General features: G+C 45.1%; 3 protein-coding genes across 10 annotated transcripts; 2 read left to right on the forward strand and 1 right to left on the reverse strand.

Moving 5' to 3' along the window:
- The first annotated feature begins 2,505 nt into the window (after positions 1-2,505).
- LOC136466674 (uncharacterized) lies at positions 2,506-14,558 on the forward strand. Of its 6 annotated transcripts, none has more exons than XM_066465147.1 (10): positions 2,506-3,496; positions 3,661-3,925; positions 4,291-4,339; positions 6,728-11,157; positions 11,287-11,323; positions 11,511-11,551; positions 12,316-12,366; positions 12,660-12,791; positions 13,899-13,969; positions 14,292-14,558. In XM_066465147.1, exons 4-8 carry the CDS (start codon positions 10,471-10,473, stop codon positions 12,672-12,674), a joined length of 831 nt encoding a protein of 276 aa, XP_066321244.1. In that variant the 5' UTR covers positions 2,506-3,496; positions 3,661-3,925; positions 4,291-4,339; positions 6,728-10,470; the 3' UTR covers positions 12,675-12,791; positions 13,899-13,969; positions 14,292-14,558. The 6 variants fall into 6 exon arrangements, with proteins under 6 accessions (XP_066321244.1, XP_066321247.1, XP_066321246.1 ...); XM_066465150.1 differs by lacking the exon at positions 11,287-11,323 and having other exon boundaries at positions 6,728-10,743; positions 10,830-11,157; XM_066465149.1 differs by lacking the exon at positions 12,316-12,366.
- Positions 14,559-15,269: 711 nt separating this feature from the next.
- LOC136466673 (mitogen-activated protein kinase 3) lies at positions 15,270-19,836 on the forward strand. Its single transcript, XM_066465146.1, has 3 exons — positions 15,270-15,496; positions 16,774-17,199; positions 18,859-19,836. Exons 2-3 carry the CDS (start codon positions 16,777-16,779, stop codon positions 19,546-19,548), a joined length of 1,113 nt encoding a protein of 370 aa, XP_066321243.1. The 5' UTR covers positions 15,270-15,496; positions 16,774-16,776; the 3' UTR covers positions 19,549-19,836.
- Positions 19,837-20,688: 852 nt separating this feature from the next.
- Positions 20,689-24,306, reverse strand: LOC136466672 (protein CHLOROPLAST IMPORT APPARATUS 2). Of its 3 annotated transcripts, none has more exons than XM_066465144.1 (3): positions 22,529-24,306; positions 21,126-21,330; positions 20,689-20,996 (listed from the first exon to the last, which is right to left on the reverse strand). In XM_066465144.1, exons 1-2 carry the CDS (start codon positions 23,759-23,761, stop codon positions 21,154-21,156), a joined length of 1,410 nt encoding a protein of 469 aa, XP_066321241.1. In that variant the 5' UTR covers positions 23,762-24,306; the 3' UTR covers positions 20,689-20,996; positions 21,126-21,153. The 3 variants fall into 3 exon arrangements, with proteins under 3 accessions (XP_066321241.1, XP_066321240.1, XP_066321239.1); XM_066465143.1 differs by having other exon boundaries at positions 21,121-21,330; XM_066465142.1 differs by having other exon boundaries at positions 21,166-21,330; positions 22,529-24,304.
- Positions 24,307-26,713: the final 2,407 nt, after the last annotated feature.

The raw sequence follows: 26,713 nt of genomic DNA on the forward strand, positions 1-26,713 counted from the left end.
TATCAACAAAGACTATCTGGGGGCCTTCTCAAACACTTGCAGTTTGGGTTGTAGACCAAGAGACTGGCTCTAAGTGGAAGCTTAGGAGGGATGAACATGTGCAGCAAATGATTAAGGACCACTGGGATGAGAGGGTGGCTTTTCTTACAGTTGATGTTGTCAAGAAAGGTGTGTGTAATGACAATGCTAGTTCAGCTGCTTATAGAGCTAGATGTGTCTCTGGTGTGACTAATGAACATAGTGCAGAGCCTAAAAATGTTGAAGGCTGTGGTGATACTTGTAGCACCCCACCCCCCATGATGAACAACCTGTAGTAGTAGTTGATTGGAGCATTCTAACCATTCAAGAGAACCCTAAAGATGATGGTACTGCTACACAGCTTGTTGATGATGATCAGATATATGAGGCTATGGGATTCAAGGAAGCTGAGGCAAGAGAGGAAGAACATGGTACACAAGAGGTGCCAATTCCAGCTATGTCAGCACAGATGCATGAAGACATGAATGCAGCAGCTGTTGATGTTGATGACATTGCTCATGAAGAGCCACTGTATGAATGGGACATGGACAATCCTGATATGAGTGTAGGCAATGTGTATCCCAGCATGGAGGAGCTTAGGCTAGCAATTAAACAATATGCTATAAAAAGAGAGTTTGAGCTTGTTACTGAGCATTCAGACAAAGAAAGATACATGGTCTGCTGTGGTGCTCTAGGCTGCCCATGGAAACTTAGAGTCAGAACCCAACATGATGGCAGTGTTAGGGTATATTTTCTGATTTTATACACATGTTTGTTGTAGTTTTTGTTTGCATTGCATCTTCTCCATTGAACTGGTGGTTTGAAGCCTTTCAATTATACTTATGTATGGCTTTTTTTGTACATGCAGATTCAAATAAATAAACAAGATCATAAGTGTGCATCTACACAAAGGGTTGAGGCTAACACTATGGCCTCAATAAAATGGGTGGCAGAGAGAGCAGTTCAATTCTTAAAGAAGAAGTCATCAATGGGGGCTACAGAGATGAAAAAGGAGTTGAAATTCAAATATGGTATTGACATCCCCTACCAGACAATGTACAATGGGACTAGGAGAGCATCTAAAAAGCTTTTTGGTAAGTGAAATAATTCTTTCGATTGGTTGTATAGGATAAATGCTGAGATAGAAATGAGATCACCTGGTTGTATAGGATAAAGGCCAAGGGGTACAAAGTCCACCCTCCACTACAGAAAAAGAAAGAGCCCGAAAGATTGAGGAAAAATAGGATGAAACCAGCAGGGGAGACAGGAAGCAAAGCAACTAGGCAAGTCAGGTGCCCAAACTGTAAAGAGTATGGTCACAGGGCTAGTAGCTGAAAGTGTCCCCACACTGGAACAAAGAAAGTGTGCCTTCTAACTGTGATTTACTTGTTTTTGTTTTTTTGTAAATGATAACCACTGACCCTACACTTTGTAGGAAGAGAGCAAGTAAAAAGGTGCCGTCCGTGGTGGCCGTGGCGGTGGAGACGAGCAGGATGGGGGCGGCGGACAGGCAGAGGAAGGAGGCGGCGGCGAATGAAATGGGGAGGGGGAAAAGGGAGAGGGCAAAGACGCGTCTAATTGAAAGATGGCCGGAGGCAGCGGGGTCATTTCCCGTGCCGGTGCCAGCGTGTCAGCACGAGTTGGCGTGCCACATAGGCGAAAGTGGTAAAAATGAAAGGAGCACGAACTAAAACGACTAAATTTATAAGCGTCATTCTAATAGTGCTATTTCTGTAAGTGACCGATCATAATAATGATAAATATGTAAAAAACCCGGAGGAGGAGGGTAGGAGCTGGCAGTCAGGATCGGTTTGCTAGAAGACATTTCAACGGTCTCGGAAAGAGGCTCTATGCACGGAAGACGGAACTACGGGAGCTCATCGACTTAAAAAGAGTCTCCATGCACGGAAAACGGAACTACGGGGGCTCATCGAGTCATCGTGGCAGCCATGGCCTCCAGGCTGTAGCACGTCAGGTAGCCCCATCTCGCACGAGAGTACCAATACCCGGCGAGAACTTTCTCGTTTTTTATTTCGGTCGTTAAAATTAAAATTTGTTTGCGTTCCATGTTCACCTAGGCCAGTTTAGTTTCCCTCCAAAACATTAAATTTTTCAAGATTCTCCGTCACATCGAATTTTTGAACACATATATGAAGCATTAAATATAAATAAAAAATAAAACTAATTACATAGTTTAGACGAAATCCACGAGACGAATCTTTTAAGCCTAATTAGACTATGATTAGACACTAATTATCAAATAACAACGAAAATACTACAATGTCGTTTTGCCAAAATTTTCAGCAACTAAACTGGGCCCTATCCTTATAGGAAAAGGCAGTATAGGCAGGAGAAAATAGAGACAGACAGTACTAGTACTAAAAAAGTTTAAGACGTCAGCACGGCAGTCAATCCTTTTGCGGAAATTTCGAGTAAAAAGTTTAAGACGTCAGCACGCGCGGTCAATCCTTTTGTGGATCGCTTCCTTCGTCCCCTCACCGCTCACCCTTTTCCCCTCCCGTACACAACACAAACCCTAACCGCCAGGCACCTTCTACCCTGAGCCAGAGGCCTCCGTCCATCGAGTCCTTCCGAATCCCCGTGCCTCTGCCTCCCCTTGTTTTCATCCCTCCTTTTGGTGTTGGAGTAGCACTAGTGGCGGCGGCGGCGGCGGCGGTTGCTGCCGGCCAGATCCAGGCATCCAGCCAGAGGCGCACCGACCGTAGGGCGAGGTCGGGCGGCCGCCCTACCTCCCCCTCCGGCGGCAGCATGACCCCCCGCTGCCTCGCCTCCTGGAGATCGAAGTCGCGGCCTCGCCCCCTGGAGATCGGAGTCTCGAGGTTGAAGACGGAGACGGAGACGGGAGCAGTGACAGGCCGGCGCAATTGCACAGCGCGAGGAGGGACGGGAGGACTGGACCATCCTGGACTCTCCCGCGTGGGCCATCATTTAGGTACGCAGGAAGGCAGGGCACACGGAGTCATGGGCACGCACCGCTCGGCACTCTCAAAGTCCGATGGCGCCCTGCAGGTGGCGACGGCGGCGCTCTCGGGCGCCCCCCCTCCCTGTATCGGCCTCCCAGATCTCGCTCCTAGCTGGCGGCCAAACACAGCTGCACTCAGCGGCGGCGCCCCGCAGTCCGTGCGGCCAGCGGTGGCTCTCTACCTGTATTTTTTGAGCTGGGTCCGCCACTGCATGCAGCACCTCGAATCGCCTGCGGGCTGCGGCTGGGTTCATCGATGGCCAGCGCCAGCGCCCGGCCTGCGACGGCCAATGCTGCGCTTGCTGCCCTGTTTTGACAGCTCCCTGATGTAAGGAGAAGACAAGAGGCCGCTTCCCCTACCGTGGCTGGAGTTGCCGGTGCTGGGCATGGCCGCGGGCACCTACAATTCAGGTGGCGGCAGGAGTTGACCAAGGGCGAGGTGCCACTGCTAATATTGGTGGTGCCATTTGTAGCGACAGAGAATGACAACCAATGGTACAATCTGAATTTCTGAATCTTTTAATTGTCACTGTAGCGCTAGACTGCTAGAGCATAACAAAAACAAGTAGCTGCTCATGTACATGTGTTTACAAGTTTGTTTATATGTGCGTTTGTTTATATCTGGATTTTTTTTGTGATTAAGGATATGCATATTGTAGACTTCTTGCAGTGACGGTTCTGGGAGGCAGATCATGAAAGGAAGATTCATAGAAGTGCTGGCATAAGAGAACAACATAGGCATGAACCTGTGATACTGAGTGGTTATCGTCTCCATTCGTCTGGGCTGACCAAGAACATCACATACTCACCCCCGTGGAGGAGAATTGGGATTGTGTAGTACCGTTTATTCTTTGGTGGATTATTGTTATTATCATTAAGTAATATGGCAAAGATGGCAAATGCTTATGATATATTGCCATGAAGGTAAATTCATGTTGTGTTAATTATTACTCCCTCCATTCCAAATTATAAGTCATTTCAGCTTTCGTGGAGAGTCAAAGCATCTCAAGTTTGACCAAAATTATAGAGAATACAAAGATTTATGACATCAAATAGGTATACTATGAAAATATAATTAATGAAGAATCTAATGATACTTATTTGGGTATCATAAATGTTATTATTTTATTATATAGATTTGGTCAAACTTGAGATGTTTTGAATCTCCAAGAAAGTTGGAATGACTTATAATTTGGTATGGAGGGACTAGGATTCTTTTACTTGATATTTGTTATAATTATTAGAGATACGACCCGCAACATGATGAATTCATTTGCTCCTAATTGTAGGTGCCTGCGCCTCCATATCACGTCTTAGGATGTCAGATGTCAGGCCAAGGTCTGTATAGTCTCCTTCCATTCAAATTTTATCATATTTTTTGCTGATGTTCTTGCTGGTTAGCTTTTAAGTACATGGAAGGTCCGGTGATTCACATTGTTATTCTTAATATCTCGTGTATAACAATAATCTTATATGTACAGTCTTTGTAGCAACAACACCGGCATATTTCCTTTTTTTTCCAACCCGGACGAACCAAATTTCATTACTCATAAGCAACGAAATTACAGAAGTTCAGAATTGTGACCATGTAAAACATTACCACACTAACACCGAAGCAGACTGGACTGAACGCAGAGGGTTCATCCAACTGGCTGACCTTACCCAAAAATTTGCCAAACCGGCTATAGGCGATGGCCCGCACGACAAAAACTAAAAGCAGTACGTAAGCGAAGTTATTAACTCGCGTGAATACATGCCCAGTATGACATTTGCAGTACGCAAGTTGAGATTTGAAAACCCAAAGTTCCGGCTTCCGCCTGATGCGACTCCAAGTCATATGACCACCAGCCTGTTGTCTTCGACCGGCATCTCCCCCTTCTGATGGCAATGGACAACCACCGCCTTCAGTGCTTCTGCCGCCTCTGCTCCAGTTGCGAAGATGCTCCTTCCTTCTGTAGCCCTGCCGAGTAGATTATCAGAGAAGAAATCAAACATAAGATCTCGAGAGAATTACCTCAGAGAAGAAATCAAACATAAGATCTCGAGAGAACTACCAGTATGGCCTTGAAAAAATGTCTTCCTTGTATGACCCTTTTTTTCTTGAACTTACCTGTATGGCCCGAAAACGAAAATCTCTTCCTTCTGTGGCCTTCCATCCATTTTTCATTGACGGCATTAAGTGTGGAGTAAAATGACCATTTTACCCCTGGTGAAAAAATGGAATGCAAGGAGGCGTGGGCTCCGCGCCTGCGTCCATGGAGGATGCAGATGACCGCAAGGACGGCATCGCCGCGTCGAGGTATGGCGAGGGTGCAGGCATGGGTGTGTGCTCTGTGATCAGGCATCGCTCGTCGCTGTAGCTCTCGTCAGCTCCTTGGCCCTCCGAGTCATCCTCTGGAAGGGGCACGACGTCGAAGCACCCAACACTCTGGTGGACAGGTCATGCACACGGCGGTCGTGCGTGGCGGCGGAACTCCCAATCGGCCAGATTTATGTTGAAACCTGATACCGGTTTAAACCTGTGTTAACAAACGAGTCCCATTTGGCCAGGTTTCACGCAGCTTAGTCTGTATGGAGAATCTATTGAGAGCTGCGGCGATGGATGCAGTAGTACCGGACAAAAACTTGCTTTTAAAGCGCATCAGCTTGTCGTATGCCATGGACTCGTCGATGTGCGGGGAGACGGAATCCCTGATGGAATTGGACAGCGCGCCCGCGTTCAAGCGGTGCGGGGATCGTTTGGTACGCTTGTGGAAGGCTGCGGCGGCTGCAAGGAGCTTGACCTCGTCCACATCGCTCCAGAAACTGGGCGTCGCCATGGCCTACATCAAGAGCGATGCGCACAGGTCCGAGCCTTTTGAGGTCGCCGTTGTCTCTGTCGAGGCGGACGCTGGCGTCAGACCCACGTGAGGCCTTCGCCATGTTGAGGTCGCGCACAGCTAGTCTGGCAGTCTCTGCAGACTCGCGGAGCGGAGCGTGCGCTTGAGCTCGTGCATTGACCGGCAGGGAGACCTGTAGCAGGCACGCCGGTGAGGCTAGGCCCGGCCTCCAGGGAGCCTCCCCCGCGACCATGGTCCACCGCTAGCCGGGAGCTGGACCAGGCGGGCAGCGGCCCCTCCCCTGCAGCCACCATAGAAGGAAGACGCATTTTTTCCAAGGCCATACAAGTAATTCTCTCATCGGTGCTTTTCTCCATGGTGTTTCCTATCTTCCATATTGCCCAGCATACCGCGGCCAAACCCACCCCATAGAACTGTTCTCCTCTTGGTAAACACCAGGTAACCCATATCCAGAATTATGCAAACGAAGTAGCAATACACCGGCATATTTCCTTGTGATGGCTAATTTAATATCTTGCTCCATGATTGGTACTAGACCGTTTTTATTATCAATTCGTCTTTCCTTGCCTAGTTGTTCCATTCTATTTTGAGGATCAAATTTTGTCATGCTCGCCTTGCATATTTTAATTTGGAAGTTGTTCTTGATTTATGCCTGATTTTTCCTCATAAGCCATTGTTGCAAAAAGGCCTTTGCCTACTTTAATTTGCTATATATTTCATGGAGTTACCTGTTGGTTATTTGGTGTTATGCTTAGCTTTTTGCCATCAGACGGTAGAGTCTTAATTTTCCTGCTTTATTGCTCGGTGAAGTTCATTTTATTTAAACCTTTTGCTATCTTTAGCAAATGATTTGGATGTTGTATAAAATTTATAATTAATGTATTAGGTTCAACCTGATGCTGCCGGCTGACTCCGGCAATGGTGCTTCCTCCCACACCAAGAACGCAATCGCGATGCCTGTGCTCGTGAATGAGGGAATGAAAGATGCAGATTGATTTTCAGCTGACTGATTTTACCAGCGTTCTGAATTTAATCTTTATATAATATACAATAAACCATCTGAGTAATATTGCTTTCATCTGTAAAAGTTTTCTCGTGGCAAACACAACATTTGTATGTAGTTTAGATGGTTATAAGCCACACTGCAAACCACAAACCGGAGCTGTTTAGAATGATTTGTTCATAGATACAAATCTTCCAGTCCCCTAGGGACAGATTCTGGTGATGTCTCTTTTTAGTTTTTGCTTTATTCATTCTGTTCTGTCCGATGTACTATCCTGTTAGACTGTACAATGCATCAATGGCGAACTGGCCTGATCTTTTATCGCAGGGAGTAAATATTTTCTAGGATTCATTTGCATGGCACATCTGTAAGTTATTCCTTCTTACATGTTCGTGGTAAGGTATACACACATGGAAGCACTCAGGCAGCTGAAGTTTTTCTGTTCCTTTTTTTTTTGCCTTGTGGTATACAGACTGTTTAGCAACAATCACATGTGAACTATTGAATTATGAGGATTGTTTTATGTTTGTCATTTGTTGGCTGCACACACAGCTCACCAGATAACTCAAAGGAACAAGATGGCTGGGCATGAACCTGTGTATATCACACCAGTTGCACCTATGATGATGAGTATGTTATTGTTATGACATCTCCCTATCTGTTTTCATGATCAATTTCACAACGCAGTGCTCATGACATTTTTTGTATCTTGTTTTACAGTAGTCAAATACTGTTAATGTTGTTAGTTTTACATAGAAAGAATCTTCTTCCTTGAATGCTTGTCTCCATCGAATACAAGTAGGTTGCCACCACTAGAATAATGCCAAGCATGCATGTGCTAATAATTGCATATCTTGTAGCCTTGTAGGAGATCAGTAGCATTTTGGCCTAGTTCTTCCAGAAGGTGTTAGGGTTTGTTTGGGTTGAGACTTGCAATGACTAAGCCAAATATTGGTCATAGCTAAATTGGGGCAATGCTGAAATGTGGCAAGTTGTTTGGTTCGTAGCCATGCCAAAATATTTACCGAGTCGAGGGAAAAAAGTTTGGATGATAGCCATGCCAAATTTTGCAATTTAGTGTGTATGACATGTGGGGTTCACATGTCATTATTTTTTTCTTCATTGAAAATAGCCATGTGGGATATTGTTTTATAGACAAAATGACGAGGAATACCATGGTAAAATAAATTGTCAATTAGAGACATGGTTTGGTAGCTATTAGCATTTGAAGTTTTGTTATCTTAAACTTTTGATTCACGTGCATTGGGCTTGATACTTCATCCATGGAGTGGCTTAGAGGCAGGCCAAATTAACCCGTTGAACGTTGAAGCGCCATCTTGGTCTGTCTATATTATTGGCCAGACAAATTTTGGCCTACAACCAAATATCAGATAAATCTTCGGGGCTAACCAAGATTTGGCTTGGTCTGTTGGGGTTTAGAACCAAACGTGCCCTGCTTGTTTGTTTGGCGACGAGGTGGTACCGTCCAAGTTTTTTAGGATGGGATGATTCCATCTGTTGGTTTGGTTGTGAGGACATGTTTTTTGGCCCGTCAACCACCGTCAGCGTGGGCCAACAGTAATTGTTTGGTCATGACAGACCTAGCTCGCACAATGACTCCACTGAGGCCGCCATAGCTACCTGTCCATGTGTCGCCCACTGATCTGAGCAGAGCCGTTCGAGCCCCACCACTGTCGATTGAGTCCGTCCTACCTTGGACCTGCACCCATCGTCAATCGAGCAAAAGGACCTTACGGCAGGGCCTGCTAGGTGATGTGCGGACTGCGGAGTGGTGACAGGCTATCTAGTGGCCTGCGGGGCCATGGCAAGGCCTAGCCGGTGACGTGTGCATCTGCCTGGCTGCGTGGATGGCTCGGCGGTGCAGCTTTTGGATTGGAACTCCTGGCTGTCCTAGACGGAAGCAGGAGAAAAGCGCTAACGGATTGGAACTGTGTCATAGAGGGACGAGTTGGTCCGTTAGTTTTTGAGGGATGGAATGTCCCGGATATTAGGGAAATATTCCCTAGTGGGGATGACTCCGTCCTAGTCGCCCCAACCAAACACTAGCGACAGTGGGATTGTCGTCCCATTCCATCCTATCCCGTCTTCTGAACCAAATGCCACCAGTTTCTAATGTGTTATGGTTGGGCTGTTTCGAGGTCAAAGGAATACTCAAGGAGCCGTGGATTTGGTGGATCCCTGCTTGTACTTCTAGTTCGTTGTAAAGCTTCTCACAAAGAAAAAAATGATGTAGTAAGAGTTCCTCTTGTGCCCTCTAGTAGTGCCACATGACATGTATGGTTTGAACTTTAAGAGTCATCCCTGCTGTTAGGGATTTGATGATCCTAGTTTTCTCCCTTTACTACTAGAATGATCCTTTCCCTGTACTACACTTACTACTACAACGATCGTTTTTTGTTTGGTAGGAGGTGTAGGGAGAGATGGGACTACAACGATCCTTTTTTTGTTTGGTAGGAGGTGTAGGGAGAGATGGGATGGTCCCATTTTTTATTTGGATGAATGGATGGGAAATCATCGTGCCTCTAGAAATGGCGGTACCTAACCCTTAGAAAATGCAATGAATCTCTCCCGTCCATCTCTATACCATGAACTAAAAACACTTTGCATATGTAACCAAAATTTCAAAGTGCTAGGCGGAACCTGACCATGCTCGTGTTTGTAATTCTCACATGTTAATATAAAAATTGCAATTATTTTGGTATGTTATCAAATAGAGACAAAAAAGGAGTAAAGTTGTGTAGCACACATAGTGAAGTGGCCTTAATACGGTGTAGCACGCACCTGGGTGGTTTGTTACTCTGTTATATCCTGCTTTGTACAGCTCCAGCTCTAGGAATCCTATTCATTGAGTATTTCCTGTTCGATATAGCTCCAACTCTAATAATCCTATTTGTTGAGTATTTCTAGGTTCTAAATTTCTGGAGCTGGAGCTATCAATGATGTTGAGATGGGCCATTGTTTTATTCATTTAGACAAAAAAATGCTAAAATGCAACACTGTAGACTAGATAGGCGCATTCAACTTGTAGTGTCATGTAGCAATTCCTCACCAGACCATGTCAAATACACGCATAGAACTTGCATTTGAGCTAATAGTTCATACCAAGTATACCAAGTGCAGATAGACAGTGTTACCAAGTACTGTTATTCTCTCAGATATCACGACTTAGATGTAAATCCCTCAATTTCCGTAGCCTACCTGCAGTTTGCATACAAATAAAAGGATTAGAGCATGCATACCAATCATGGCATTAAAGTTTAGACTCTACACTAAGAATGTACTCCCTCCATTCCAAATTATAAGTCGCTTTGACTTTTGGTACATCCATTTTGCTATGCATCTAAATATAATAATATGTCTAGGTACATAGCAAAATGGATGAGCTAAAAAAGTCAAAGCGACTTATAATTTGGAACGGAGGGAGTACAAATTAGAAAATTATTTCATCCTATTGCCTGATAGAATAAATCCTTACAACAGTTGATATAACAACTACTACTGCTCCCTCCGCTGCTATAGATCATGGGCAGCAAGTTAAATTCTACACTAAGAATCTAAGTTTAGGAGTGGTTAACTCATGAAAGCTTCTGCTCTGGTTTGTCTGGATGGCGTACTATCGATTCGTTGCAACCGCTCTACTCCTTCGGCAATGTCAGTGGTGGCACAAGATGCAGTCGCGGCAACAGCAACACAGCCAGCCTGCTTGTCCGTCGTCCTTCCTCAGCACCTACCACGAACAGGCAGGGCAGGGGTGTCGCTGGTGCAGGATAGAGCCGCCGATGACACTCATCGGTTGCCTCCTTGCCGTCGCCGCTGATTCTGATGGAGAGGGTTCAGCGGCAGCCTCCAATGAAACCCTGGCCACCGTCTTCACCCAGGTTTGGCCCTACATTGTTGCTCTCTTTGATTTCCTTTGTAGCAACCACCGTATCTCTCACGGACTCCTCACGCGGCTGCACAACAGTTCGAGCGGTGGCGCTACCTGGCCGCATTCTTGGCTCCAATTCACCTCGCCCTTGCGCATCCCCTGCACCAGCACCGTCCCATCAATCATGCGGCCGCCCCGGCCAACTTGGCTACTTCACGTCACCTTGCCCTCGCACGGCCAGCCTGCTCTACCTCGCCCTCACGCGGCGCCCCTGCAAAAAGCCCTCACACGGCCAGCCTGCTCCACCTCGCCCTTGGCCCCCCACCCTCACGTGGCGCCTGCGCAAAAGCATTGCTCCCGCCTGCAGCCATCTGCCCATCTCCCTCACGTGCCCCCTGCACCAGCACTGGACCCTCAACCGCAAGTATGGCCTCTCTCTCTCTCTCTCTCTCTCAATTTTTACAAACGTATATGCAATTAGATGTGAATATCAATTATATATAGTCTTCTAGATTTTCTTCTAACAATTCTGGTTAATATTGCTATGCTCCAGATGGATGATCTCACTATACCATATCTAATTTCAGATGGTATGCTATTCTGCTTGCTAGGCTGGTGATAAAATGGCATTCGACTCGACAATGCCACTCTAAAATTGTCAAATTATATTGACCTTTGATGTTTCTAGTGAGGCTGATTTATTTGTTTCTATTAATTATTTGCACAAGGTTTGACTTAAATTCTTTACACCATTAATGTTTGTTGCGTAATTGTCAGGTTTGGCTGGCACAAACAAACATAGGCCTTCAGTTGCAAAGGTACACATCTAAGCCTCTTATCTAAGTTGGTCTTCCATGTTATAATCCCGGCCAAGGAAAAAATTCAAAAAAGTCAGAAAAAAACAAAGATTTCAGAAATGTAGTAGTATAGAGAACTAGTACAATGACAGCATGACTAATCACTTGGCAGTACATAAAAAGCGACATATATGTAAAGTATTCACTCATGTCCATCATGACGCTTGCATCAGTTCCATCAAAAGATATCTTTTTATGCAAAGACAATGCTGCATATTACATTAAGCGGACTATGCAGGCCTAAATCCAGAAATATGCTACAACGTAACCCTTATAATTGGTATCAGCAGTGACTCAAAAGCAGCCAGAACATTCAGGAGTAGCCTAAAACATAATCCAGTGCAAATTCCAGATCGGGGATTTGCTAAATAAACAATACATTCTGCAACAAATTGAAAACATGCTGATCGAGTGCATCTACATCAATCTATTCACATATACAGATACACGAGTACTAAATCAAGAATGCACAACAGCACAAGTGAATCCTTTTAGGAGGCCTGTGGAACATTCAAAAAGTATATAGCTAAATAACATATGAACTGATTGGGAATTAGTCAGCATTTTTGCAAAATGGACCATTTTGGATAATTTTTGCACAGGCCGGACTAGACCATACACATAATCTCAGGTCCTAATTCTTGTACTATTGCCATCTTGCACCTGAGAAGAGAGGCACACTCTAATGCCATTTCTGTTCCTTTTCCTATTGACCTCTTGTGCAGCTAGTCACAGCCCAAAAGCGAATCTTCTTAGGAGGCCTGTGGATGCATAAGGTCCTTACATGCAATGCTCAGTTAATTATTAGTGCGCGTATCACCCAGCAGGTAGCATCAGTAGCAAGTAATTGAGAATGGACAAAGGTGCTGTGAATGGTGAGGTAAAAGGGAATTATTAATCATAGAGTATAAGTTGTGGGAATAGCTGTAATCCAAAACCAGTAACTAAGTTCAGGTTTTGAAAAGCATATCTTTTCCCTTGCATACTCAAATTCACTGTTCTACACTTCAGTAGTGATAAAGCTAAGATTTTTTTTTCTAATAGATCTGCACTCCAAATGAAAATGCAGATGTTTACTGAATGAGAAAAACTTAATTCAAGATGAGTATGGCAATTGCACTGATAAGACAAGGAATATTTTCAGCAAAGTGGTTCTTAACTCTGCTATGCCTGCTGCCGATGCCAAATTGAGACAAAAAAGGTAATGCATCATTTGCTCATGTTTAAATTAACACAGTTCCTCTATATTATATTCATGCATCCTAGAAAATCAATTTACATGGGAAAGTAACGGAACTGCAATACCATGCGATCAAAATAAAAGGGGCAGACCCAGTGCTGAAGGCTCCCACATGAGTGGGGTCTGGGGAAGGGAAAAACCGAGGCGAGCCTTCCCCCGCAAAATCTGCGGAGAGGCTGCTTTGAACCCACGACCTGGTGACTTAGTGAGACAGCTCTCACCACTGCACCAGCCCTGCCGTTCATGCCATCAAAATATACATCTATTTTATTTACTGATTCCATGAAATTGATTATTAGCAAATATTAGCAAAGATGGTCTTTGAGCTTCCTTCCCTATAGCCTGGTGCCAGGCGAGCCATTGTTAAGCATGTTGCTGGTGTTTCAATCCTCTAATTCCATAGGCCATCATATTTTACGCCAAGTATGATCTTACTCATGAAAATGCAGGTGTCTACTACAATTAGTTTCTACATGGTATGCTTTCTTTTTCAATTAACAATGGTATCCTCAAATAAAAATGCTTATTTTTTTTCAAGGATTCTGGATACCGATGCACAATTACAATTGTCCGTTTAGTACCTGAACATGTGTAGTGGTGTCGTGTAGTGATGTCCAGCTTGTGATAAATGCAACAAATTATGCACTGCAGAGGGTATTGGATACCATTGTCACTACTCTGCTCTAACTACAATTACATGCAAGTAAGCAAATCGCTAGTCAAGTACGCCTGGTCCAAAATAGTCTACCTTGCTGCATTAAAATTCAAATGCTCACTTGGATACCAAATTGCACGTACAAGCTAACATTTGTTGATTGTCTTATAGTAAATCAAGTGCTATCTTCTGATGCATATCTAGATTCTTACCCCCTTTATTTTCACATGAAAGTTGCCTGTCTTATTGAAAATTCTAACAGTTTTGCTTTATTATCATAATTTCTCACTTTACTCCTACGTACTAAACCACTGCAGCTCTAACTCGGATGCAATGACACGACTCATCAAAACCATGTTCATTTATTCTAATATTAAATACCTTCCAAATTCTTTCTTGACAACTGCATGCAGTGACTTGAATGAGCCAATATATGAAACACGCACGGCGAGACTTATTCTCAGATGACATCAAGTACAACGAGGTAAATCTGTATTTTATATACACAAATCATCCTTTTAGACCTACTGCCAAAAAACATTCCTATGCCACAGCTACCTTTATTCTCAGATGACATCAAGTATATAACGAGGTAAATCTGTATTTTATATACACAAAGCATCATTTTAGTCCTGCCAAAAAACATTCCTATGCCACAGCTACCTGCATGATTCAGATACTTGCAGCTGTGATTCACCCTGTCTATGGTTACTTTAGCAAGCAAGAAAAAAATTGCCCTTCAACAAGCATTGCTTTGATTACAGATTAAATAAAGATTAACTTTGTTCATTTTACAATGTGGATAGGGCTGGAAAGGCACGGGGATATTTCGGACTGTGGTGTATACAAAAGGGCACCGTGGATTGAGGGGACAGCAAATACACGAGCCTTCTGGTCCACACTGATTGGAATCCCCTGGGATCCAAAGGAGGCCTAATAAGGGGTTTCAAAACAATTCTAAATCATGTAAACATGGTAGCCAAACCAAACATATTGACTCAAATCAAGTTTTGATCAAACCGAGCATGGTAGCCAAGCCAAACATATTGACTCAAATCAAGTTTTGATCAGCACCTTCGTACGTGCCGGGCCGAACCGCCCTTTCAGTACTTCTTGCGACGCCCCATCCACGAACGGCGACGAATCGCAGCTGCGTCCTCGTCGTCCGCACGCTGGCGAGCCGCCTCTTCGCGTGCTCTCTTGGCCTTCGCGTCCTCCTGCTGGTGACGCCTCTCGTGTGCCTCGGTGTAGCTGAGGCGGAAGTTTCCCGGACCCATCCTGGGCTTGCAGCGCCTGCACTCCCAGAAGATGAGAGAGTCGGGGCCAGCGGGCTGCTGCTCCTCGCCGCCGGCGCCCAGCACTCCGTGATCCATCGCGTTGCCCATCGCGTACGCCGCCGCAACGCCCTCGCGGATTGCTGCGCTACGAAGAACGGAGCAGAAGCTTTGGTGTGTGGGCTCAATCCAGCCCAATTAATTAAGGCCCACCAGGCAACGTTTTTTACCCCTAACAAAGAGTGCTTGGAGCTGGACCGGCCGGTTGGGCCTGGTCGGCACGTTACCTACCCACCTCGGCCGCCGGCCGGTCGGCACCTCTCCCCGAACACCCGCCCCGACCCATCGCGTCCGTTCCTCCCTTCCTTCCCGGTCGCCCCGACTTCCGTGTCGGTCTCGGGCGCGCGCAACGTAGCGCCCGCATCCGACGGCCGCGCGGCGCCCGGCAGCGGCGCATCGACGGCTCGCGCCGGCGATGCGACCATGATCCGTCAGTCAGCAGGTCAGAATATTCCTCGCCTTCCCTCTCCCCCATCCTCCTCACAGCACGGGACTCCCTCCCCTCTCTCCTCCTCTTCCTCCCCTCCCGCCCCGCGGCTGGAGGTGGTCACAGCGACCGGAGCGGAGGCGAGGGATTCGGCCGCGCGCATGGCGCTGCCGCTCTGACCCTAGCTGCTCCACCCACCCACCACCCACTCGGCCAGGCGCGCCGTCCTCTCCCTTTCTTCATCTCTCGTGTGAGTGAAATCTTCCGCGCTTTCTCCTTCGTTTCCTTTCTGTCTGTGTTGTCTGGTTTGGTCTTCGCTCCGACGACCGTACATTCGTGTCCGGACACGGCCGATCTCGCTTCCCGACAGCTGGGGGCGTCATTTCGTGCCCTTGATCTGGTTCGCCCGGGCTGTAATTTCGAGCCCGGAATTGGCGCTTGCATGCGCAGCTGAGTGTGATTTGGCACCGAGCATCTATCTGGTACTCTGCTCGCAAATTCGTGGTGGAATTCCGTCTTACCCGTGGCGGTTATGATCAGGGAATGTGATGGGATGGTCGGCTCGGTTGGTCGGTGTCCGTGATCGATCTGCACGTTCTGTGCTTAGTTGCTCGTGTTTTATTCGTCTGCGTGGTTGCGGGTTGCCCCATACGGAGTATGGGTTAAGGTTAATTGCATGCTTGGGATTAGGAAGTTAGCTTGTGATTGTAGCCCAGAGGATATTCTATAGCATTGAATAGTGGTGGCGGCGGTGAGTTGGGTGATTAACGGTAGCAACCGACTAACGATCGAGGGGTACCGACCGGAATGGTTGGGCAGTGAGAGCTACTTCATGGAGGGAGAGGCGGAGTTGCCAAGGAGGGTTGACCTAGCATTGAATATGTGCTTGGCTGTCGAAAGGGTTGACCTAGCATTAACGTTCAGCAAGCGCGCTGTTTATTTGCATTTCGTACTTGCTGCTACGTCTGGCTTGTGCGTCCTTCCAAGGTTGGAATTCCATTGGTCTGCCGTGCTGCTTTTCTGAACTGAATCGATGGGCAACCTTTTGGTAAACACTGCAATAATGTTTGACTACATGTTGGTTCTGTTTGATCAAACATGTACTGTTTTACTACTTCATTGGTGGTACCAATTGCAGTATCTGATTATGATGTTATGGGCATCATAGCCTTATGGTACTTTTGGTTTAGGTCCTAAATATTCTCGCTAGACTAGAGTTTAATCTTATTTTTCATTCAGAATAAAAAACGAGGAGGACATATTATTTGGCGTGCCCTTGAGGTGGATGTGCTCTCAACTGAGAAGCTTCACTTTAGAGCATGTCAGTTCACCACATTGTAATATAGCTGCTGGCTTGTAGTTTGCGGGCACTCTAGATAACTGTGACCGCACTGCTATATGACCATATATCTGGTCTTTGACTTCAATTCTACGAGTTCTTTGGTCTTCTGCATTTGTAATTCTTCGAACTTTTCTCTTTTGATCATCGCTTATATACTAAATTATTTTCTTTCGTTTCCTTACTAGAAAATGGCGATGATGGTGGATCCTCCGAATGGAATCGGGAGCCAAGGAAAGCATTACTACACTATGTGGCAGACCTTATTCGAGATAGACACCAAATATGTGCCGATCAAGCCCATTGGGCGAGGAGCTTATGGGATAGTGTGTTCTTCCATCAATCGTGAGACAAATGAGAAAGTAGCAATAAAGAAGATACACAATGTTTTCGACAACCGTGTGGATGCACTACGGACCTTGCGGGAGCTGAAACTCCTTCGCCATCTTCGCCATGAGAATGTCATTGCTTTGAAGGACATAATGATGCCAATACACAGGAGGAGCTTTAAGGACGTGTACTTGGTCTACGAACTCATGGATACTGATTTGCACCAGATAATCAAATCGCCTCAGGGCCTTTCTAATGACCATTGCCAGTATTTTCTTTTTCAGGTAATACTTGGGTCACTCTTCGCTATTCTGAATGTACTCTTTCATATCTATGTTGTTCAACAAGTAGATTATGTGTATTGTAATGCTCTTTAGCCATTAGTTACTCCCTCCATTCCGAATCATAAGACGTTTTGGCTTTTCTAGATACAAAGCTTTGCTATGCACTTAGATACACACTATGTCTAGATACATAGTCAAAGCGATGTATCTAGAAAAGCCAAAACGTCTTATAATTTGGAACGAAGGGAGTACCTAAATAAGTGTCATTACGTGGTGCGCACTGCCACACTGTACCTCCACTGCAGCAGAGGAGTATTATTAGCATTGGTACTAATTTGAAGTTGATTTTTATTGGACTGATGATCCAGCCTGGTTTTCAATTTAGTCATAATATCATAATCAACCTAGGTCCTGTTGCATTGGTCTCTTCTGAACATCTTTTTTTCATAAGTTGTTTTCACAAAAAATTGTTATAACAATACTTTTTTCATAAAGAATATTATGAAATCATGAAATCCAGATAGAATACGAAAGGCAATATGAAATAATTGCATTTAGAAGCACATAATCTCCAGTGATATTCTCGTTGGTTCTACATATCCTTGCACTTAATTAATTGGCCAGTTATCTTCTCTTTTGAAACTCAGATTACTCTGCAAATATATAGACAACTTCGAATCTAATGTTGTGAAACTATTTAAATCTTTGTATTTCTTTTGGGCTTAAAAGTAAAATCCTACCTTTTGGGTTATATTTTAGTCCATAGAATTATCCAAATCTGATATTCATGATCTTTTTTCTTATGCAAGTCCAAATCAGCAAGCAGTTGAGCATGCTGCAGATGTTAATAGCTGTCACCATGTTTCCTCTTTGACAAGTTTTGAATTTCTCAAGTTTGATTTGATCTGCTTATATTGTCACATGCAAACAATTCTTAGTCATTCTCTCATTGACTTATCAAATATACAATTATACATTATTGCCCACATGCTTTATGCAGCCTAACACCCTCCCTTTAGATGTTTACATATTACAGCTTATTTTACTGACTTGCTCGAGCCAGATCTCCCACTCCAAATGATATTTGAGTAAGTTATTTGATAGACTTCCTGTTCCAAATAAAACAACAGCTTTTATTGAAAAATGGGATAATCTGGTAAAGCTAGCAGTTCTTTCAGCCAGCTTGCATATTTACAAAGAGTCCATCCAATAGTTAATAGTAGTTCTGCATAGGGCTTAAGAATTTATCCAGTAGTTATAATAAGTAGTTCTGCATAGGAATTTCTGGATGAAACTATGAAAAGCAGAGTTTATCCTCTACATGAAGTAAGGAGCAGGTTGATGAATTTCTTGTTCAACCTACCCTTCAGCAGTCCAGCTTCATTTTTATTTTGAGAGGGCAGACCCAGTGCTGGAGGCTCCCATATGAGTGGGGTCTGGGGAAGGGAAAAAACGAGGCAAGCCTTCCCCCCACAAAATCTGCGGAGAGGCTGCTTCGAACCCGCGACCTGGTGACTCAGTGAGACAGCTCTCACCACTACACCAGGCTTCGTTTTTATTTTGAGAACCTTTGTATTTTTGTTTTGTCATTTCATCTTGATATTTGCTATCTATGTTACCGCTAATAATCTGACGCACTGTTCTTTTTCTTCATTGTAGTTGCTCCGAGGACTGAAATATCTCCATTCAGCAGAAATACTCCACAGAGACCTAAAACCTGGAAACCTGCTGGTGAATGCAAACTGTGATCTGAAGATATGTGATTTTGGTCTTGCACGTACAAACAGTAGTAAAGGCCAGTTTATGACTGAATATGTCGTCACCCGCTGGTACAGAGCTCCTGAACTGCTCCTCTGCTGTGACAACTATGGCACATCCATAGACGTTTGGTCTGTTGGGTGCATCTTTGCTGAGCTCCTTGGCCGCAAGCCAATATTTCCAGGAACTGAATGCCTAAATCAGCTCAAGCTCATAGTAAATGTTCTCGGCACCATGAGTGAGGCTGACCTAGAGTTCATCGACAACCCAAAAGCTCGGAGATACATTAAGTCCCTTCCCTACACTCCTGGTGTTCCCCTCGCAAGTATGTACCCACATGCGCATCCTCTTGCCATTGATCTATTGCAGAAGATGCTTATTGTCGACCCCACCAAAAGGATTAGTGTCACCGAGGCTCTCGAGCACCCTTACATGTCCCCTCTGTATGATCCAAGTGCAAATCCCCCAGCCCAAGTGCCCATCGATCTCGACATAGACGAAAATATCAGCTCAGAGATGATCAGGGAAATGATGTGGCAGGAGATGCTTCACTACCACCCTGAAGTTGTCACAGCAATAAGCATGTCATGAGATCCCACTGCACCAGGACATCGGCAGGCTCACCTTTGTTTTTCCCCTTTGATAAAAGCCTACCGCGATTAGCCGATTATGGCGCCTAGCTGTTGTAGTACCCTTAATGTCTGCTTGGAACCAATTACGGCGCTGCTGTTGTAGTACCCTTAATGTATGCGCCCAATAAGAGCGGCGTATGGATAGATGTTATCACCATGGACCATTACTTGTTGTATGTACTCTATGTCTGTCGACTGTTGTGATGTTGTATGAGTTTATGAATCATGAAGCTCTATTAAAGTGAAATCCCATACATGTTAAGTTCGGATGCTTCCCTACCTTCTTTTGTTAAACTCTGTTTTCTCCGGGCGATACATCATACATTTGTAAAATAAAACGTTGTGGACTGCAGCGCGTTTCTGCTGAATGCACACCTCGAGAAACAACTGAAAGCTTAACTGGGTCATCAACTCTCTGTACCATTTCCGACCAGTTGATCAGCTCTGCAGAGCAGCAGCATACATATGCAGAAGGAGGCTGTGGAGGATCAACCAATTGCCATCTGACCAATTTCGTCTGCGCTGTCCATGCCGTTGGTTGGAATTTTGCCGAGATGTCTGTGGATAACTGAGCTGAGCAGGTCCGTGCCATATCATTTCGCTCTTTTGTCTGATGCACTGCAAGTAAAAAAGATACCATCTGAAATATCTGATATCTTGAACCTCAGCTTCAGCCAGCCACGTGTTGGTTTATTTTTTTTTATATAATTTTTACTTGATGCGCGCCTTGTGAAATAAATTTTTTATTGCAAAGTTTCCAGGTGGTGATGAAGTTTCAAGGAGATCTGTAGTGTTTTTCTCTTTTCGTTTTGATTTGCTACTGTCTTTTGGCAGTGACTGCAGTACATGTTTCGTGTAGTTGGATGCCTGCAGCTGCAGGTTATTTACCTATCCAAAGCAGTAGCATGCCTAATGCATGAACAGCAGATGCTGTCAGTTGATACTTAGTGCTTACTACTACATAATAATCCATGCTAATTTCTAGTCGTTTTTCTTCGCAATGGATGTTACAGAGCAAAGTGATATTCAGTCGGTAATTTTGGAGCAGTAAAAGCAAAACAAAACCCATCATCTGAGCTGCTTGCTGTATGACTGTATATTCTTCTAACATGACTTTATTTCCTTCCTTTACCTCACATTGTAAACCTGAGACAAACTATCTGACCACCATGCCATGACAATCCACTCTAAAGACATCCTATGGTCTCCTCTCCTCTCCAGAGCAAAACTCCGAGAAAAAAAAACTGGGAAATTTCTCACTCACATCTCTTAGCTAATGAGGAACTAAAAGGCCAAAAAGGTGCTGGTAAAAAAAAGAAAAGGCTATAGCAAGGATCACTGTCTGTCTAGCTAGCTCTCTTCCTCCAGGGCTTGCTGAAGAAGAGATGGGCTCCTAACAAACCTCCCCTGCAAGAACCACAGTAGAACAAAACACAAACATGTCAGCACTTGATAAGCTTTGCTATGATGAACTGCATCATCAGGCTGAACACATGGTATTTTTTATTGTGATTGAACAGTGAGTTTTTGCCTTACGAACAGATCTTTTATGCTTCTAATCAGTTCAAGTGCTTGCCTTCATCCGAGGCCGGCAGTCGGCGTTCACCTTGCGCACTTGGTACCGGATCTTCTTGGAGAAGAGCCGGGTGCGCCTCTTCTCCTTGTACCGCAGCACACTGGCTTCCCTGATGCCACCGCCAGCTCCATTCTCCGGAAACAGGTCGATGTCTGCAAGCTTAGCCTGTGACAATGGTCAATGTAATGTTCATCAGTAAGACTGTAAGAGAGCTCCCATTCCTCAGTTGAGAACTTCAGATAGCATGGAAAGATATTCAGAAGGTACTTGCAGGTTGTTTTTGCATCATCATCATCATCATCATTGAAAAGTCTCTAAGGGAAACCACATGCTTGGTATGCCCATACTATAAAAGGCTGGCTGGACATATCTGTAGTTATGGTTTTGTCATATATATGATAATATGACAGGTCTAAATACTGGCAAGAGCCAGAGCAAATTGCAGAACAGCCAACTGAATTGGGGCTGAGTTTGTTGCAGTTGCTCTATCATTGGCCCAAGGGGCACCAAAATTGAGCCCAAAATGACCCTTTGCAAGAGGACAGACCTGTTTGCTTGGTACCATATCTCCAGGCTCTATTGTCTGTGGTCCACTGTTGAATAATTGAGGTTAACAAGCTATATATAACCAAATTGAATGGCTGAGTTGGATTAATCCATTCTCTAACATATTTTTTCACCCACAGGTGTAACAGCATTACATTGAACTTAAGAGCAGAAAGTAGTTCATCGAAATTTGAAAATCGTGCTTACCGAGACATAAGACTCTAAGGTTCACTATTTCTGTATTTTCTCCCCTGATAAACAAAAACTCAATATTTTTTCTAGATAATATTTTTTTGTATGGGTTACTGCAGTACCGCTGATATTCTGAAAAAGACGTGTCCTCACTTATATGTAGCAGTGCAGTACTATACTACACAGTACTTTGTGTGAGGGACCATCCATTTAGATAAACAGTTTGTGTGCTATACTGCACAGTGCCATGTTCGCTTGATCGTATCAACCATGCTTATCAGTTATGATACAATGATTTTCTCTCACAACAAAACAGTAGCAGCCCTATGTTTTTCTCTCACAACAAAACAGCAGCAGCCCTATGTTTTTCTCTCACAACAAAACAGCAGCAGCCTTATAAGCCACAGAAACGATCACATGCACAATTCCATTTTTTTTCCTCTTGCAATTGATGAACTCAATTTGAAATGAACTTTTCTACTCCCTATGTTCCAGATTGTAGGAGTAGATTGTTTTGGCTTTTTTATACATAGTCTTTACTATGCAACTATAATATTTAGAATTTCAAAATTTTAAATGAATGAACACTCAAGATGTATGCAGATGGTACCGAATGATTACATACCCGCACTTCGGCGGCCGACGTCGGCGACTCCGGCCCGCTGCCCTCGGCAAACATGGACCCTTTGTCGGACCACGCCTTGAGCACCTCGTCGGCGTCCAGCTTCAGCCCCAACCCGGTCTTTGGCGCCTTCGTCGGCGCACTGTCAGCGTCACCGTCGCCATTAGCGGTATCAACAGAGCCGTCAGCTTCCTCCTTGCATTTCGCGTTGGGAAGCTCCTCCTTTCCCTTCGCCATGATCTTCTCCACCTTCACCACCTTCTTCTTCTTGCTTTTCTTCTTCTCTGGCGCGGCGGTGGCCTGTGGCATTGCGGCGTTCGACGCCGGCGGTGCTGGCGGTGTCGGTGGTGCAATCGTTAAGTCCTTTACCGGCACTGCCGGCCACATCCACCAGGCGCCGTCGTCGTCCCGCCGCTTCAGTGCGCGGTTGAGGTTGGGCCGAGCGCCGTGCCGGAATCCGAGGCCGAGCTCGAACCTGCCGGCGAGGCCGACCACCATGAGGCTCCTGAGGTAAGGGTGTATGCCGGAGCTGGACAGGATGGAGTCATCGGAAGTGGTGGCGGTGTTGTTGCTCTCGACGGCGATGCTGCCCATGATGCCGTCGAGGCCCTCGGCCGCGGCGCCGGCGGCGGCCTCGTCGACGTCGAGAATGGACTCGGCGTCGAAGTCTATCTCGCCAAGCTCGTCGACGTCGACCGTGTCGGGGCTCGCCGGTGACGGCGCCGGGTCGCGGAAGTCCCGGAACGCGCTGCTCACGGGGGCCGGCGACGAGCAGTTCTTGGCGCTGGACGGGCTCTGCGGCTGCGGCTGCGGCTGCGGCGACGGCGACGGCGCGGGCATGTCCCGGAGCAGGAATGCGGAGTCCGCGAGCACGGGGAGCAGCGGGAGGAGGTCGGAGGAGGCGTCGAACGCCGCCGCGAGCCCGGAGAGCTGCCGCGACGGCGGGCGCGGCGGCCCCGTCTTGGGGCTCTTCTTGACGGGGAAGACGGAGGGGTGGATGGACGCCAGCAGCGCGGCGGCCTCGTTGTACGCCTGGTTCGGCCGCTTCCGCGGCGCGCGCGCCCGCTTCAGCGACACCGACGTCGCCGACGACGAGGCGTTGGACGCCTCCGACAGCGTCGACGACGGCGATGAGTGCACCGGGCGCAGCGGCGACGAGTGCGCGCCCGGCGACGCTGCCGCCTTCACCATATCGAGGTCCAGCCGCAGGCCGGTTGGTATGCAGGAAGACGACATTGCACCGCCTCAACAGCAACGCAGCTACCGTTCAAACGATCGCCTTCGTCTTCTTGGAAGGGAAAATGGGCATCTCCAGCTATTCTTGGATTAATTCCACAACCATGAATCCAAGAACACCGGGGCAAGAAATGGCTGAACCTAATCGATCAGGGCCCCTAAAAAAATTCAAGAACCCAAACACTTTGCTAGTTGCCTCCACCTGGGGCACCAACAACACCTTGGAGAAGATGAGGTGGAAAAAAAAAGATTTTGTCTTTGCAGCTGCTGCACATGCACTCCTCTGTGGCAAGAAGAGGAGGAGAAGCAGAGTGAAGAAGCAGCCAAGAGCACAAGAAAAAAAAAATCAGGGGAATTCCCTGAGCTGAGTTGAGAAGCTGTGTTGGGATTGGGGACGAATGGAGAGAGCAGCAATGGTACTTCTTGGATCGTTTGGAGGATGAGAGAGAGAGAGAGAGAGAGAGAGAGAGAGAGAGAGATTGTTGAGAGAGAGAAAGAGAGGAGTATGGGGGAATTGGAGCTGGATGGGGGAGGAGGAAGAAAGGGTTCAAGAGAAGGAGGTACAGGGTGGGGTTTTAGAGGGCTTGGGATAGGTGGCCAGAGGATGAGACAAGCCCTCTCATCAGGTCCCTTTCTCCCCTGCTGCCTGTGGGACCCATCACCCATGCCATTTGCAGGGCCCACACAGCGTTTTGGGCATCCCTCCCCTCTCCTAAGTCATATGTGCTCTTTATTCATCCTTTCTAGGTTGTACATATGTTGGGAACTTGGGATTGCTTTGCTTGGGTCATCATATCTGAGATTTGCAAATGGCTAAATGAGACCAATTTGCCCTACCTCCCAAAATTCACCATCCTCACGCCCTTTGTTGGAACTTGGAATTCACCATCCAATGAGCTCTTGAGCTACTTTTCAGCCATGGAACAATGTTTTTCTCTCACAATATTTCAGCATAAGCATTAGCATAAGCCAAATTTCAGCATAAGCTAACAGGATGATTTTTATTTCTATGCCTGCCAACTACTACAAGTCTGTCTCACAAAGTAAGGCAGCTGGTAGTAGGCTAGTAGCAAGAACCATTGCCCTGTTCGTTTGGCTGATAAGCTATGGCTGAAAGTATTGTTGGCTGATTTGTTGTGAGAGAAAAATAATGTTAGTTGGCTGAAAAAGTAGGGTTTATAAGCCAAGCGAACCGGACGCATATGTGTGATTCCCATAATTGCTAGTACACCTCTGATTGAACAAACATAATGGCAAAGTGTGGAGGAAATGAGACAAAAATAAGGATTATACACAAGGAGAAGTGACCACAGCTGGTGAAAATTGTAAGCAACAATCTGACAATTTCTTAGGACTTGTTGGAATCATTTTTTACTTTTCTAAACATTCTAATCCCGTAGTGGTTTCGCGGCATTAGAAAAAAAATAATTAAAATATGTTATTTGTGCACCAAGCCTTTTTAAGCTTAATCATCTTTTTGTTTCTTGGCTGTCTCATTGTAAACATTCTAGAGGTCAATAATATTTCTTCTAGCTAGAGACGGCAGTGGCCAATGAAACATGGGAGTAAGCATTACTTAATGGCATTCTCTTTTGGACTAATACAGCTTGTCTTGTCGTCATGCCTCTTGTGCTGTATGTAAAGCAAATCTTTGAAGCTTTCCTCCCATATGTTTTTTTTCTTGATGTCAAGTACCACCCTTGTCCTGATGCATGCTACCTCCATGTCTGTGTGCAGATGTTTAAATATACTACATCCCATAGTAATAATCGTATATTATTTTTTTGTTGTGATCTTTCTATAGTGGACTGGCTTAAATATATTAATACAGTGGCATTTGTTTAAACTAGCCTGAATGAAGTACATATGAGTTTTTTTTTCTGCCTCCTTTTCTATTTTGGTTAGAGGACAAATTCAAGAACAATATGGGGTCCAACCAAGTGCGGTCAATATATATAGCTAAATGTAGGTGGAGAAATGAGATTATAGATTCTAATAGTGTCCGTCTTATACGAGGGTATCTAAGAAATACGAGGGGCGTCTAAATCATATTTCCATTTATCAAGAAATGCACGCCATATTTAAAAAAACAATGTGTCCCTTTTTAAAAGCACTTGCTCATCGAGGAGGACATAGGTACACACTTGTATTTTATAGAAGTGGTTAGTTGTCACTTGAAAAATGGTAATAGATTTGAGACTAAAAGTACTTATACATTGTCAAAACATTATTAAATAATAAATCTTGGTAGTTTCTACTTAGTGAATCTTACAGTTTTTAACCATGCATTATTCCGAAGATTGTAACAAGCAACAAACAAATCGAGCAAAGTGATGGAGACTACGACAATGGAGATTTTCATCACAAATGGGTGGCTACCTTTGAATAGGTTTGGTGCTTAGTTTGTTATTAGTCTTATTTGGTCTCTCTCTCTTTTATGCTTTTTGAAAGATTCTCTTCATCAACTGGAGGCTCAAAATTTATAATAATAATAATAGATGATTGAGTGTAGAACTCTTACTTAAAAGATTTTCTTTTTTTCTAAAAAATCAAGCAGAAAGTAGTGTAAGTTTCACTGCCCTCACACATCATTTCAGATGTGTATATATGAATATTTTTAGGAACAAACTCTTGTGAGTTTGTGATACCCAAAACATGTTCATATATGTCCTACCTACATACACATAAAAACAAGGTGCAAATCAACCAACCTGTGTAAATTTGGAAACTACCAATCAGGACCACTAGATGCTAATCCAATAGATGGGGTGAGGGAGCTTAAGCGCAAAAAAAGGCCAGCGGATGGGGGGCTTTAACGCAAAAAAGTCCCACCTCTCATCCCATCCATTGGATCAGCATCTAGTGATCATGATCGGTAGTTTTTAAATTTGCACAGATTGATTGATTTACACCTGATACGATGCCTTAAAAACAATTTGCATTTCCTGTGGA

The sequence above is a fragment of the Miscanthus floridulus genome, chromosome 7, assembly GCF_019320115.1.
Source record: "Miscanthus floridulus cultivar M001 chromosome 7, ASM1932011v1, whole genome shotgun sequence".
In the NCBI taxonomy this organism is placed as follows: Eukaryota; Viridiplantae; Streptophyta; class Magnoliopsida; order Poales; family Poaceae; genus Miscanthus; species Miscanthus floridulus.